The sequence below is a fragment of the Hemitrygon akajei genome, chromosome 31 (genome assembly GCF_048418815.1).
Source record: "Hemitrygon akajei chromosome 31, sHemAka1.3, whole genome shotgun sequence".
NCBI classification, from domain to species: Eukaryota; Metazoa; Chordata; class Chondrichthyes; order Myliobatiformes; family Dasyatidae; genus Hemitrygon; species Hemitrygon akajei.
In genome coordinates this window covers 16,903,911-16,917,022 of record NC_133154.1, presented here as the reverse complement: position 1 = coordinate 16,917,022, position 13,112 = coordinate 16,903,911, and the positions used below count along the sequence as shown (strand labels likewise).

At 41.4% G+C, this 13,112-nt stretch overlaps 1 protein-coding gene across 2 annotated transcripts in view; it reads right to left on the bottom strand.

Annotated features, from left to right (window-relative positions):
- The window catches only part of txn2 (thioredoxin 2), a 32,390-nt gene extending 19,640 nt beyond the window's left edge, over nt 1-12,750 (bottom strand). The window contains exons 1-2 of one of the 2 annotated variants that reach the window (XM_073033623.1): nt 12,623-12,750; nt 4,846-5,123 (exon numbers count right to left, since the gene is read on the bottom strand). In XM_073033623.1, coding sequence (XP_072889724.1) covers nt 4,846-5,123 — 278 coding nt within the window. In that variant the 5' untranslated portion in view covers nt 12,623-12,750. The remainder of the gene's footprint in view (nt 1-4,845; nt 5,124-12,622) is intronic. The other variant, XM_073033624.1, reaches the window with a different exon arrangement.
- Between the last annotated feature and the right edge of the window lie 362 nt (nt 12,751-13,112).

Here is a 13,112-nt window from a genome sequence, read left to right as displayed (position 1 = left end):
TGTGAAATACCTTCAGAAATGTTTTGGATGCGGATCTCTATCTACTTCCGCAGTTAACTTTAGCCAATTCTGTCCTCATACCAATGGAATTGTACTTAAATTTACGTTTAGACACTCATTTCAGTGTGTTTTTCCACATTTAACTGAATCTGAAATTCTACCATTCTCTTTCCTAGGGGATCCTTTAGTATGAGATTATTAATGAATCCCATCCCATTAGCAATACTAGATGTAAAATAGCCTGCTCCCAAGATGGTTACCACTGGTAGAGCTTTAATTTATTTCACAGATGTACTCAATAAATAGCATAGGCAAGCAGCACAGAAACACTTCTTCCTTTGTTGTTTTTCCCTCACAGCATATTTAAAAGTCCCTCTTTATATATAAAAAGATATGGAACAGCATTGGTTAAGGAGAAACAAAAATTGATAGGAACCATTGAAATCTGATCTAACTATACAAAAGACTCTATTTTCACAAATGAAACTCCTTGTCAAGGAAACAAACCTTCCTCTGCTTATTCAAGCAAAACAATTTATAATACAACACAAAAAATTGCTGATTTCCCCAGTGCAGCTGGTTATTCAATCTGAATAGCATAAGGGTGCAGAACATTCACTCTTTCTGTAAGAACATGTTAAGCGTCATTTCCAGGACACTGTTTTCGACATTCCTGCCAGCAGACCTATTATAAAGATCTTGGTGTTCTTTTAATTGATTGTGCTATGTGCTGTCAGGCTTGGCTTGAGTGACTGCACTCTCCTTTCCAATTTTGGAAAGCTGTGGGTATGTTCTCTCCAGAGAGATGAACTCAATCTAGACTTGTGAAATTATAATTGGATTGGTTAAGAAATGACAGAGCCTAGCAGAGCTGGCTATGCCTTCTTTTGGGGGAATTTTTAAACAGATATACTGCCTACATTTGCAAATGTACATAAACAACCCTATGTTCTACTATAAAAGAACATAACTTTTATCCTTGGCACAAGGGCCATCATCATTCCTTTACAACAGGGGTTCCCAATCTGGGGTCCACTGATCCCTCGGTTAATGGTAGAGGTCCAAAAGGTTGGGAACCCCGATCCACAATCATTACTGTTTCTTGAAAATTCCCATGTCTACACCAACACCTTTCTAACATTACAAGTGAGTATGCTTCAAAGAACATTTCACTGGCCATGTCAATTTGAGTATCCTAGAGTTTGATAGGTGCTTTACAAATTTAAGTTCTCCTTTCATAGCTCAGTTTGAATACCAGCACATTCAAAGCAATTGTGTCCCTTTCGTATCATTACACATTCATCATGAGACCAAGATGCTATGTCATAGTTGCATTCAGTTTTCTTCATGGTGGTTATCAGCAAGAAGCAGGGCTCAGCTACAAACACACTCGTTTGCCACAGTATCTAATCCAAAGGCACAGCACACTGAATTATCCTAATTTGTTTGGACTTGCTCTGGTCAATAAATTGAGGAAAAGATTCTCCAGGAAAACTGCAGTCTAATTATTCTTTCTTAGATATAAGAATGAAGGTCAATAGCAGGACTAAGAAAGGATGCAGATGTGGAGATGAGTCAAAACAAGTTCTGCAGTCAGTAAAGTCCAGGCTCAAACTTTTAATATCTATATGATGTGTAGGCACTCTTGTTTGATGTTATGATTCAGTCAAACAAAAGCAAGAGCCCAGTGTGGTACAGGTCGACCTTCACTAATCTGACTACCTGTAATCCGGTTCCTTCGATAATCCGGCACTAATATCAAATTTTCTGCACAACTGTAATTTCAAATTTCCCGGTCCACCGTACCAATCTGCTGCGCATTGTTTTGGTTGCATTAGATCTGTTCACGTGTTGGCGCGCTCTTGTAAGCACAGACAGGTGATTCCTGCTTGTTTTCCTGCATTTATTAATATCATTTGCGTGAGGTACGGCTGCCCAGCACCCGCCTGCCTGTCGGTAGTCGCGCACTGCCCTCCAGCGTCGCCCATCCGGCGCTCCATTCTCTTCTGCCTAAGACCTCAGATCAGACGTGGCGACCCGCTGAATTTAAGCATATTACTAAGCAGAGGAAAAGAAACTAACGAGGATTGCCTCAGTAACTGCGAGTGAAGAGCCCAGCGCTGAGTCCCTGGTCACGTGAAATGTGGCGTATAGAAGACCTCCTTTCTCCAACTTCTGCTCACCCAAATGTGCTGCCACCATCAACAGTTTTTGAAGAAACTGTTGTACCAGTTACAGCACCAGTTCCTGATGCTTCACTCATTTTTCAAGATGACGACGTTGATGTACAAAGGTACAGGTATGTAACTTGTACCTTTGCAGGTACAAGTTACATACCTGCAAACATGTAACTTTGCCTGAAGGTATATTAAACGTCCCATTTTAGAAGCGGAAGTACTCAACTGTTCTGTATAAGTTAATTGCTGTACATTTACCTGTACCCTTTATTTTATCTGTGCCTGTACAGTATATTACTTTATTAAAATTTCCCCTGCTACTCATTTAATATTTCTGTTTCATTATTATCTAACTTGTACTGATTTACATGATATTTTAAAGATATGATGAGGTGGTTAGCTATTGCTTAATGTGATCCTTCTCTAATTCAGCATTTTCACTAATCTGGCACTCCTCAGGTCCCAATGGTGCCGGAATATAGAACGTCGACCTGTATCTGTGTGTACAAAAGCTAGATCTGGCTTCATCCATTGTCAACAGTTAATTTGACTTCAACTGGATATGCATGTGGAGTTAATCTGTTAACAGAAGAGCCAAAACATGCTCCATCAGATCAAAATATTGCGCTTGGAGGGCAAGATAAAAAAAAAAGTTATGGCACTGTGTAGGAAGCTATTCTAATGAGGTTAATTATAGTTAATGGCAAATTAGAGAAATAATTAGCTTTGTAAAACAGCCCTTCTCCTAGCCCTGTGTTTCTTCCCTATTAAACCTGCTTTGTACTCCCTAATTTCACCTTCAATGTGGGACCAATGCTGCAGGGGGATGTGGTATCCCTTTAATCAAAGATCAGGGATCTGACTCTAGCTTAGGCAGCCAGCTTTATTTTTCTGCAACAGCCCAAATGAGTTCAGACGTGTTGAACAATGAGTTGTATAACCATCTGACCACAGGAGAAAAATGCATGCAACTCACAAGAATGTACTTGCCTAACAATGTGACTGTATGGGAAATTGAAAGGCTGGAATTCTTAACCAAGATACTTTGTGTAGCTTAGTTGCAATGCAGAAGATATGGCAGCCAAAATGGGGCAGAAAACAATATAATGTCCAGATTATCTGCCTTAGTGACATTAGATAAGGGATACTTATTGGTCAGAAAAACTTTCCCACTCTTCAAGAAGTACTACTAGATCTGCTGTGTGCATCTGAGGGGGAGATGCAGTTTCAGGTTCTCAGCTATATTTCTGGGATCAAAAGTGAGTTCTATATATCCTACTCATCTATCTCAACCACGAGAATGCATTCAGGAGCTGAGCTCACAAAGTAATAAATGAAAAGAAAACTTAGTGAGGAGTGAAAAATGGGACTGTTTGATGCCCAAATCCAAGCATGGATTGGCCCAAAAGGCTTTTTTTTCCTGTGCTGAAACGGATGCATGTACAGACCTGGATGAGTTGTAACCTCCTACAACATCAGGAATAATGCTGGATGTGATTTTTTTGGGTCATTCGTTGGGCCTTGACGCAAATAACATATCCAGTTCAGGGTACTGCACTTGAGAAACAATGTCAAGATCTCTAACAGGGTTTAGAAAGATCTATGAAAATGACACCAAGGAGCGATTCCAACTTCGGCCAACTCCAGAATTCTGCTTATCCATTTTTTTTCTTACTCGTACAATGGAAATGGGAAACTTGGCCCATGTGTTACTCCTCCCAAATATTTAACAAATGGCCAAGCATCCAGAGAATTCACCCCTGCAAACAGTTCATCTGGTATCAGTTATTTTAAAGAGAAAATAAAGATCTTTTCCTGGTATCCCTGAGTAATTGCAACATGTGTTGTAGCTCAAAACCGCTCGAAAACTAAACAAAACAATACAAAAAGGGAAAAGAACGTTCCTGGCAAAAGTCAATACACAAGTTATTCATTAGATGTTTACTCTGACGTTTTAGTGGCTTTTATTTCCACAAGTTTTTTTCCAGTAAGTACTCAAGAAGCCTCAGGATTGATACATGCTCTGTATCGAAATAAACACTGTCTTTCAACGATATGGAATTAATCATCATACATTCCATTTACGTCTATAAACTATATATGGTGGTATCCATCGGTCTCAAGAGACCATGGATCTGCGCCTGGAGTTTCCAGGGCGCAGGCCTGGGCAGGGTTTTATGGACCAGCAGTTGCCCAAGCTGCAAGTCTCCCCTCTCCACGCCACTGATGTTGTCCAAGGGAAGGGCACTAGGACCCATGCAGCTTGGCACCGGTGACGTCGCAGAGCAATGTGTTGTTAAGTGCCTTGCTCAAGGACACAAACATGCTTCAGGTTACTAGTCTGATGCCTTGCCCACTAGGCCACGCGCCAACACATGTATATATACACATATACACTATATATATATATATAGTTTATTATTATTATTATTATTATTATTATTATTATTATTATTGTGTTCTTTATCTTTTGTGTTTTTTTTTTGTGCTGCATCGGATCCGGAGTATTTCATCCTCCTTTACACTTGTGTATTGGAAATGATGTAATCATTCTTGAATATAGAAAACACAACAGTGCACCAATCCTGATGCATGTGCATATCCAAGGTGAGCTGGAATAGGTCAGTGAAAAACTCAACAAGATCTGAAACGAAAAACATAAACTCACCTTGCATGGAAATCCACCAAGACTGGTTTTGTACTCTTGATGACTCGTTCAGTGAAATCTGCTTGGTTCTGTATGTTGAAGGAAACTTCATTGGTAGGAGATGCACAAAATCTTCTGGCAACAGTTACACTGGCTAGGTGATGAAAGGAAGGCTTGATGCCGTGCCAGCAAAGGGAATTCAAAGCTGGGAAGTATGCTGAGGATTGAGACTGCAGTGACCGAGGAGCCTCCCTCAGGGTCATTGATGCGAACCTTCTCAACAAAATTCTATGTGCCATCTGCAAATGAAGACCATTAGTGTTATGATGTGCAAATGGGAATTATATTAAAATATCATCCTTCAGTAAACAAAATGCAAGTCACCTCACCTGTAATAGGAACAGGGAATCATTCAGCTGCTTGGACTTGATCCACCATTGAAATAGCACAATTAATCATGATTATTATGCTAGGTTGTGCAGCATACAGATAAAAATAAATTTATTAAGCCTTTAAGCAGAAAAAACTTAAGTTCATAAAAATAAGGAAGATCCACAGATCAGTTCTGTGCTCACTTAGCTACACTCCCTGTTGGAAGAACAGTCAGTTGTAACAGCTTGACATCAGCATCTCATGACTGGATGACAACTAGGAAATTACCAGACATAACTGTAAACAAATAGAGGGCAAACAAATGAAATGTCCAACAGCTTATTTCTATCAACAACACACACAAAATGCTGGCAGAACACAGCAGGCTAGGCAGCATCTATAGGGAGAAACGCTGTTGACGCTTCTACCTATAGACGTCAACAGCGTTTCTCCCTATAGATGCTGCCTAGCCTGCTGTGTTCTACCAGCATTTTGTGCGTGTTGTTGTTTGAATTTCCAGCATCTGCAGATTTCCTCGTGTTTGAGCTTATTTCTATGGTCATTTGTGAAGCTGCTCCCCTGACAAAAAAATAACTTCTCCAAATAAAATGACAAGTATATTCAAGAGAATATAACATCCAGAAGCAAATGCCTTCCAAAAGGTTTAGGAAGTAAATATTTTGACAAGAGTAATTCAGATCACTTCTACCACCAATATCTGCACAAATGTTGTCTTGATAGGAGGCAAGTGAGGAGTGAAAACAAATCTGTGGAAGGATGAGGCCCATTTAATCTAGTCAATAAAATGCACTGTCACAGATCATGACAATAGCATTTGAATATACAAAGATTGAAATACAATTAGATCAACACACAGCACACTTCTCAGTGGAAATTTATTGTCCAATTTTCTCCCCCTCTCCACAAAAAATGGAAATCAGAAATAAAGAGTAGAAATCGAGACAGCCCCATTTGGGGAATATCTATTAGGATTGAAACATCTAGTCCTTGGGGTTTGGGTCTGAAACATCAACTCTCTAAAGTTTGATTTATTGAATACTTCTGGGATTCCTTTTTATTTCTGCCCCTACTCCACCATTTCCGATGCTAAGGCCTGAAAGCTGTGGATCCCCAATTACTAATCCTGCAAAAATACACTCACAAGAAATGGTTTCTTCTCCTGCACCCATGTACCACCTTCACGTCCCCACTTCCAGTGATTTCTCACGTACTGATATCCCCTTTGATAATATGCCATCAATTTCCACATGTATACCCATCTCATCCAGTTTACCTCATTTCTCAGTCCCACCAGTGCCTCCAAATTACCAAAAAGCTTATCAAATATACACGATGAAATAATCAAAAAGTTCCAGCACAAACCTTCAGACCCCACCACAAGTTTCATTCCCTGGCAACCAACTCCATCCATCCTTATCCTTGACAAATCGGACTTTGACTCAGGACTCTGCATTCACAGTCCCATACTTTATTGAAGAGTTTTGGACATCATATCCATGCCAGCTATTTCTACCTGACTCACACCATTCAACTCCAAAACCTTCCCCTAGTTTGCCTCGCAAGTGCTAGGGTCCCGGATGTTTTGGATCGCACCCAAGATATCCTGCGGTGGGAGGGAGAACAGCCAGAGGTCGTGGTACATATTGGTATCAATGATGTAGATAGGAAAAGGGAAGAGGTCCTGAAAAAAAGATTACAGGGAGTTAGGAAGTTGAGAAGCAGGACCGCAAAGGTAGTAATCTCGGGACTACTGCCTGTGCCACGCGACAGTGAGAATAGGAATAGGATGAGGTGAAGGATAAATGCGTGGCTGAGGGATTCAGATTTCTGGATCATTGGGACCTCTTTTGGGGCAGGTGTGACCTGTACAAAAAGGACGGGTTGCATTTGAATCCCAGGGGGACCAATATCCTGGCAGGGAGGTTTGCTAAGGCTACAGGGGAGAGTTTAAACTAGAATTGTTGGGGGGTGGGAACTGTACTGAAGAGACTGGGGAAGAGGAGGTTAGCTCATAAAGGGAAAGTTTGTAGACAGTGCGAGAGGGAGGATAGGCAGGTGATAGAGAAGGATCGCACTTAAACCGAAGGCTTGAGATGTGTCTATTTTAATACAAGGAGTGTTGTGAACAAAGCCGATGAGCTTCGAGCGTGGATCAGTACTTGGAGATAATGATGTGGTGGCCATTACAGAGGCTTGGATGGCTCAGGGACAGGATTGGTTACTTCAAGTGCTGGGTTTTAGATGTTTCAGAAAGGACAGGGAGGGAGGCAAAAGAGGTGTTGATCAGAGATAGTGTCATGGCTGCAGAAAAGGTGGACGCCATGGAGGGATTGTCTATGGAATCTCTGTGGGTGGAGGTTAGGAACAGGAAGGGGTCAATAACTTTACTGGGTGTTTTTTTATAGGCCGCCTAATAGTAACACAGATATCGAGGAGCAGATAGGGAAACAGATCCTGGAAAGGTGTAATAACAGAGTTGTCATAATTGGAGATTTTAATTTCCCAAATATTGATTGGCATATTCCTAGAGCAAGGGGTTTAGATGGGGTGGAGTTTGTTAGGAGTGTTCAGGAAGGTTTCTTGACACAGTATGTAGATAAACCTACAAGAGGAGAGGCTATACTTGATCTGGTATATTGGGAAATGAGCCTGGTCAGGTGTCAGATCACTTTGGAGATAGTGATTATAATTCTATCTCCTTTACAATAGCATTGGAGAGAGAGGAACAGACAAGTTAGAAAAGTGTTTTATTGGAGTAAGGGGAATTATGAGGCTATCAGGCAGGAAATTGGAAACAGATGTTCTCTGAGAAAAGTACGGAAGAAATGTGGCAAGTATTCAGGGGATATTTGTGTAGAGTTCTGTATAGGTATGTTTCAATGAGACAGGGAAGTTATGGTAGGGTACAGGAACTGTGGTGTACAAAGGCTGTAATTAATCTAGACAAGAAGAAAAGCTTACAAAAGGTTCAGAGAACTAGGTAATGTTAGAGATCTAGAAGATTATAAGGATACTAGGAAGGAGCTTAAGAAGGAAATTAGGAGAGCCAGAAGGGGCCATGACGGGCAGAAATAAGGAAAACCCGAAGGCATTCTACAAGTATGTGAAAAGCAAGAGGATACGATGTGAAAGAATAGGACCTATCAAGTTTGACAGTGGGGAAAGTGTGTATGGAACCGGAGGAAGTAGCACAGGTCCTAAATGAATACTTTACTTCAGTATTCACTATGGAAAAGGATCTTATTGATGACTTGCAGCAGACTGAAAAGCTTGAGCATGTAGATATTAAGAAAGAGGATGTGCTGGAGCTTCTGGAAAGCATCAAGTTGGATAAGTCACTGGGACCGGATGAAATGTACACCAGGCTACTGTGGGAGGCAAGGGAGGAGATTGCTGAGCCTCTAGCAATTATCCTTGCATCTTCAATGGGGACGGGAGAGGTTCCGGAATATTGGAGGGTTGCAGATTTTGTTCCTTTATTCAAGAAAGGGTGTAGAGATAGCCCAGGAAATTACAGACCAGTGAGTCTTACCTCAGTGGTTGGTAAGTTGATGGGGAAGATCCTGAGAGGCAGGATTTATGAACATTTGGAGAGGTATAATATGATTAGTAGTAGTCAGCATGACTTTGTCAAGGGCAGGTCGTGCCTTACAAGCTTCATTGAATTTTTTGAGGATGTGACTAAACAGTGATGAAGGAAGAGCAGAAGATGTAGTGTATATGGATTTCAGCAAGGCATTTGATAAGGTACCCCATGCAAGACTTTCTGAGAAAGTAAAGAGGCATGGGATCCAAGGGGACATTGCTTTGTGGATCCAGAACTGGCTTGCCCACAGAAGGCAAAGAGTGGTTGTAGACAGGTCATATTCTGCATGGAGGTCAGTCACCAGTGGGGTGCCTCAGGGATCTGTTCTGGGACCCTTCTTCTTCATGATTTTTATAAATGACCTGGATGAGGAAGTGGAGGGATGGGTTAGTAAGTTTGCTGATGACACAAAGGTTGGAGGTGTTGTGGATAGTATGGAGGGCTGTCAGAGGTTACAGCGGGACACTGGCAGGATGCAAAACTGGGCTGAGAAGTGGCAGATGGGAGTTCAACCCAGATAAGTGTGAAGTGGTTCATTTTGGTAGGTCAAATATGGTGGCAGAATATAGTATTAATGGTAAGACTCTTGGCAGTGTGGAGGATCAGAGGGATCTGTGGTTAAGAAAGCATATGGTGTATGGGCCTTCATCAATAGTGGAACTGAATTTAGGAGCTGAGAGGTAATGTTGCAGCTATATAGGACCCTGGTCAGACCCCACTTGGAGTACTGTGCTCAGTTCTGGTCGCCTCACTACAGGAAGGACGTGGAAACCATAGAAAGGGTGCAGAGGAGATTTACAAGGATATTGCCTGAATTGGGAAGCATGCCTTATGAGAATACGTTGAGTGAACTCAGCCTTTTCTCCTTGAAGTGAAAAAGGATGAGAGGTAACCTGATAGAGGTGTACAAGATGATGAGAGGCATTGATTGTGTGGATAGTCAGAGGCTTTTTCCCAGGGCTGAAATGGTTGCCACAAGAGGACTCAGGTTTAAGGTGCTGGGGAGTAGGTACAGAGGAGATGTTGGGGTAAGTTTTTTACTCAGAGAGTGGTGAGTGCATGGAATGGGCTGCCGGCAACAGTGGTGGAGGCGGATACGATAGGGTATTTTAAGAGGCTTTTAGATAGGTAGGTGGAGCTTAGTAATATAGAGGGCTATAGGTAAGCCTAGTAATTTCTAAGGTAGGGACATGTTCATCACAACTTTGTGGGCCGAAGGAACTGTACTGTGCTGTAGGTTTTCTATGTTTCTAGCTCTCACCATTGTTATCTCTTTCATATTCATTCCAACACTCATGACTAACTTCTTCATCCCATTCACCAAGGTCATCCAAAATGCTGCTTCCTATGTCATAATTCTGTGTACCTTAATGTGCTGTACACTAAGGTACGTTAACCTATCAGTCCTGTGATTATGTGAACTAGAATGGCTTCAGCTTCAAAATATCTCTATTTTTAAAATTCTCACACATTTTGAAATCCATTCAGGGTTTTGCTGCATCCTGTCTTATACCCTCCAGTCTTCATTGTTTTGAAATTATCTGTGCTCCCTTGATCCTCTGCACGTGTAATGTCTCCACCAGTTGTGCTACTCCTTCAGCTACCAAAGCTCCAAGCTTGTACTTGCTTTAACCTCCCCCCGCCAATGTTCTTCAAATTTTCTATTTTTATCAATCTTTTGATCACTTTCAGCGATATATTATCCAGATTTTTGTCTGGTGGCCCTGTGGAAAGCCTTGGGGGTTTTTTACTAGATTAAAGGAAGTGTACAAATGGAAGAACATCCAAAAGGACCACAACATTGTCATAGGATTTGGAGGCTCACCATTTCTCAATGACCTGGAGGACAATGCTGGCTGGAATCAGGGCTTTATGCTTTGCCTCTTGGTAGCATCACCCATGCCAAACAGGTCAAAGGATAAAGGCTGGACTACGAGTGGTCCACATGTCCTCCAGGTTCAGGGGTTCAGCTCAGGACTAATAACCCTGACTAGTAAATCAAAATTGTTACAGAAACAGCAATGAAGAATCCTTCCACATCTGAGTGCGACGGTTTTCCTGAGTCTCCACCCAGGACTTGCATGACTGCCGGTACTGAAAATCGAGAGGAAGCTACTGACAATGAAGGAAGCCCTGTACTCAAGAGATGAAGGGCCTTCAAGGCTGCTCTAAATGCCGGAGGTGTAACGTGCAGTAAGTGAGCACAAATGGTAGAAGTTGCATTTGCAGCTCTGTCTTTTGCTGGGTGGAAAAGACTAAATGAATGGAGCAATGTAATTCAGTCAATCTAAATTTTATCTTCAGGAAAAATCCATTTAAGGTCACCAAACTCGATAAAGAACCACCTTGATTTTCATATTCACTTGTCTACCTGGGTTAAATATAGTGCAGTGCCAGTTGACTGTAAAATCAGTAATTAAGCTTAATTATTTGGTAATTAATATTCTTGATCTGTAGATAATTGCATTGCCCATCACAGTGGCACTGCAGATAATACTGCTGTCTCATAAATGCACCAACCCAGATTTGATACCAACCTCCAGTGATCACTGTAAAGTGCTATAGGTATGAACAAAACAAAGCAATGAATTATTCCTAATAACATTGGAGAAGGCCAGTCATCCACTGAGGACACAGGCTTGATGAATTGAATATGCATCCTTTTATTTTGAGCAACACAAACAAAAAGCTGGAGGAACTCAGCAGATCAGCAGCATCTATAGAGAGATATAAATAGTTGAAATTTCGGGCCAAGACCCTTCATTAGGGCTGGAAAAGAAAGGGGGGGGAGAACAAAAGCTATAAGAAGAAATTTTTATTCTTAAGAAATACAGACCGTTTTCAGTCCTTTTTAAAAAAAATTAAACGATGGAGCCTTCAAAGCCCAGCACAGAATTCCAAAGATTAACCATGCTCTGAATGAAGAAATGTCCCTTCATTCCCACCCTAAATGGTCTACACCGTATTCTGAAATTGCAACCGCTAGTTTCATTCTTCTCTGCTGGGAGAAACATCTTTACTGCATCTAATCTGTTGGACCTGCAAATTTTGTAAGTTTCAGTGAGATGTCCTCTTGTTCTACAAAATCTGAGTGATGTGTGTCCAGTCTAATGACTGCTATCCACAAAACCAGTCTACTGAATCTTCACTGTGGTCTTACTTTGCAAGGATATCCTAGTTTTATTCAGCTTGTCTATTTCTAAAAGCCTGCTTTCCTAACAATTCCACAACAAAATTTAAAAGGAAAATTAAAAATAAACCAATTCCAATTTAGCCTAATCATTGACATGGACTGCAAATATTTGGGACCCAAAAATCAATCCCTGAATCAATTCCTTCTGCCATCTCAAAGATGTGTAATCAATTAACCCAGTACTGCAAATTATCCCATATTAAGAGGCAAAAAATCAGACGTGTATTGATAGACATGCAAGGCAAAATAAGTATGGGAGAATGAGACAGATAAGATCACTCTGTTGAGAATATAGACAAACAGGCTGAATGATCAACTTTCTAAAGGGATAACTAGTCTGTAAAATCCTATTAGTACACAAACTGCCAACCCTTTATTCCCATACGTTCCTAATCAATAACCAACTCTCAACCTATGTCTGTGTATAACCCCCAACTCAGTTCCCTAACCTTGTTGACCATCGTCCTTTGTGGAACCTTGTCGAGAGCCCTCTGAAAAATGTAAATATAATAAGTATCACAATGATTCCCTGATAATCACCCCATTCTTTTCGACTACCAAATGAGCTAGCAGCCGCTCCCCCTTTGATCCCTGCTCGTAGCCCTTCTCCCCAATCCCCATCTCACCTCGTACACGCTGCCACAGGCGCTGCTGGTCTAGTCCCCCTCCGTCACTTCCTGGAAACGGATTCCCAGTCGCCTTCGCGGTGTGTCGCCCCACTCTCTTTTGCCTTTCTTTCTGCGGAAAACGGAGCAAGCATTTTTTAAAAACTTGTTTCGTCTCATGCGGGCAGTGGAAGATCACAGACTCCCCTGAAATTAAATTATAAAAAAGCTTTCTGTCTGGTCGCCATCTTTGTAAAGGAGACCGCAGTCGGAAGTGGGCGGGAGGCGGCGGTGGTCACGTGGGATGTTGCTTGCAGGTCCGACCGCGTTGACATTGTCGTTCTTAGGCCTTCCTTGTGAAGCATGTGGATTTAGTAAATTGTGGGAAAAGGTCTAATTTCTCCCAATTCGTGAATTGCACTAAATAGCTCCACAAATTTCTTTCTACAGGAAAACTGCTGAAAATTTATTTTATATAATGTTAACATAAAGAGCTGCGCAGTTTTCAGGC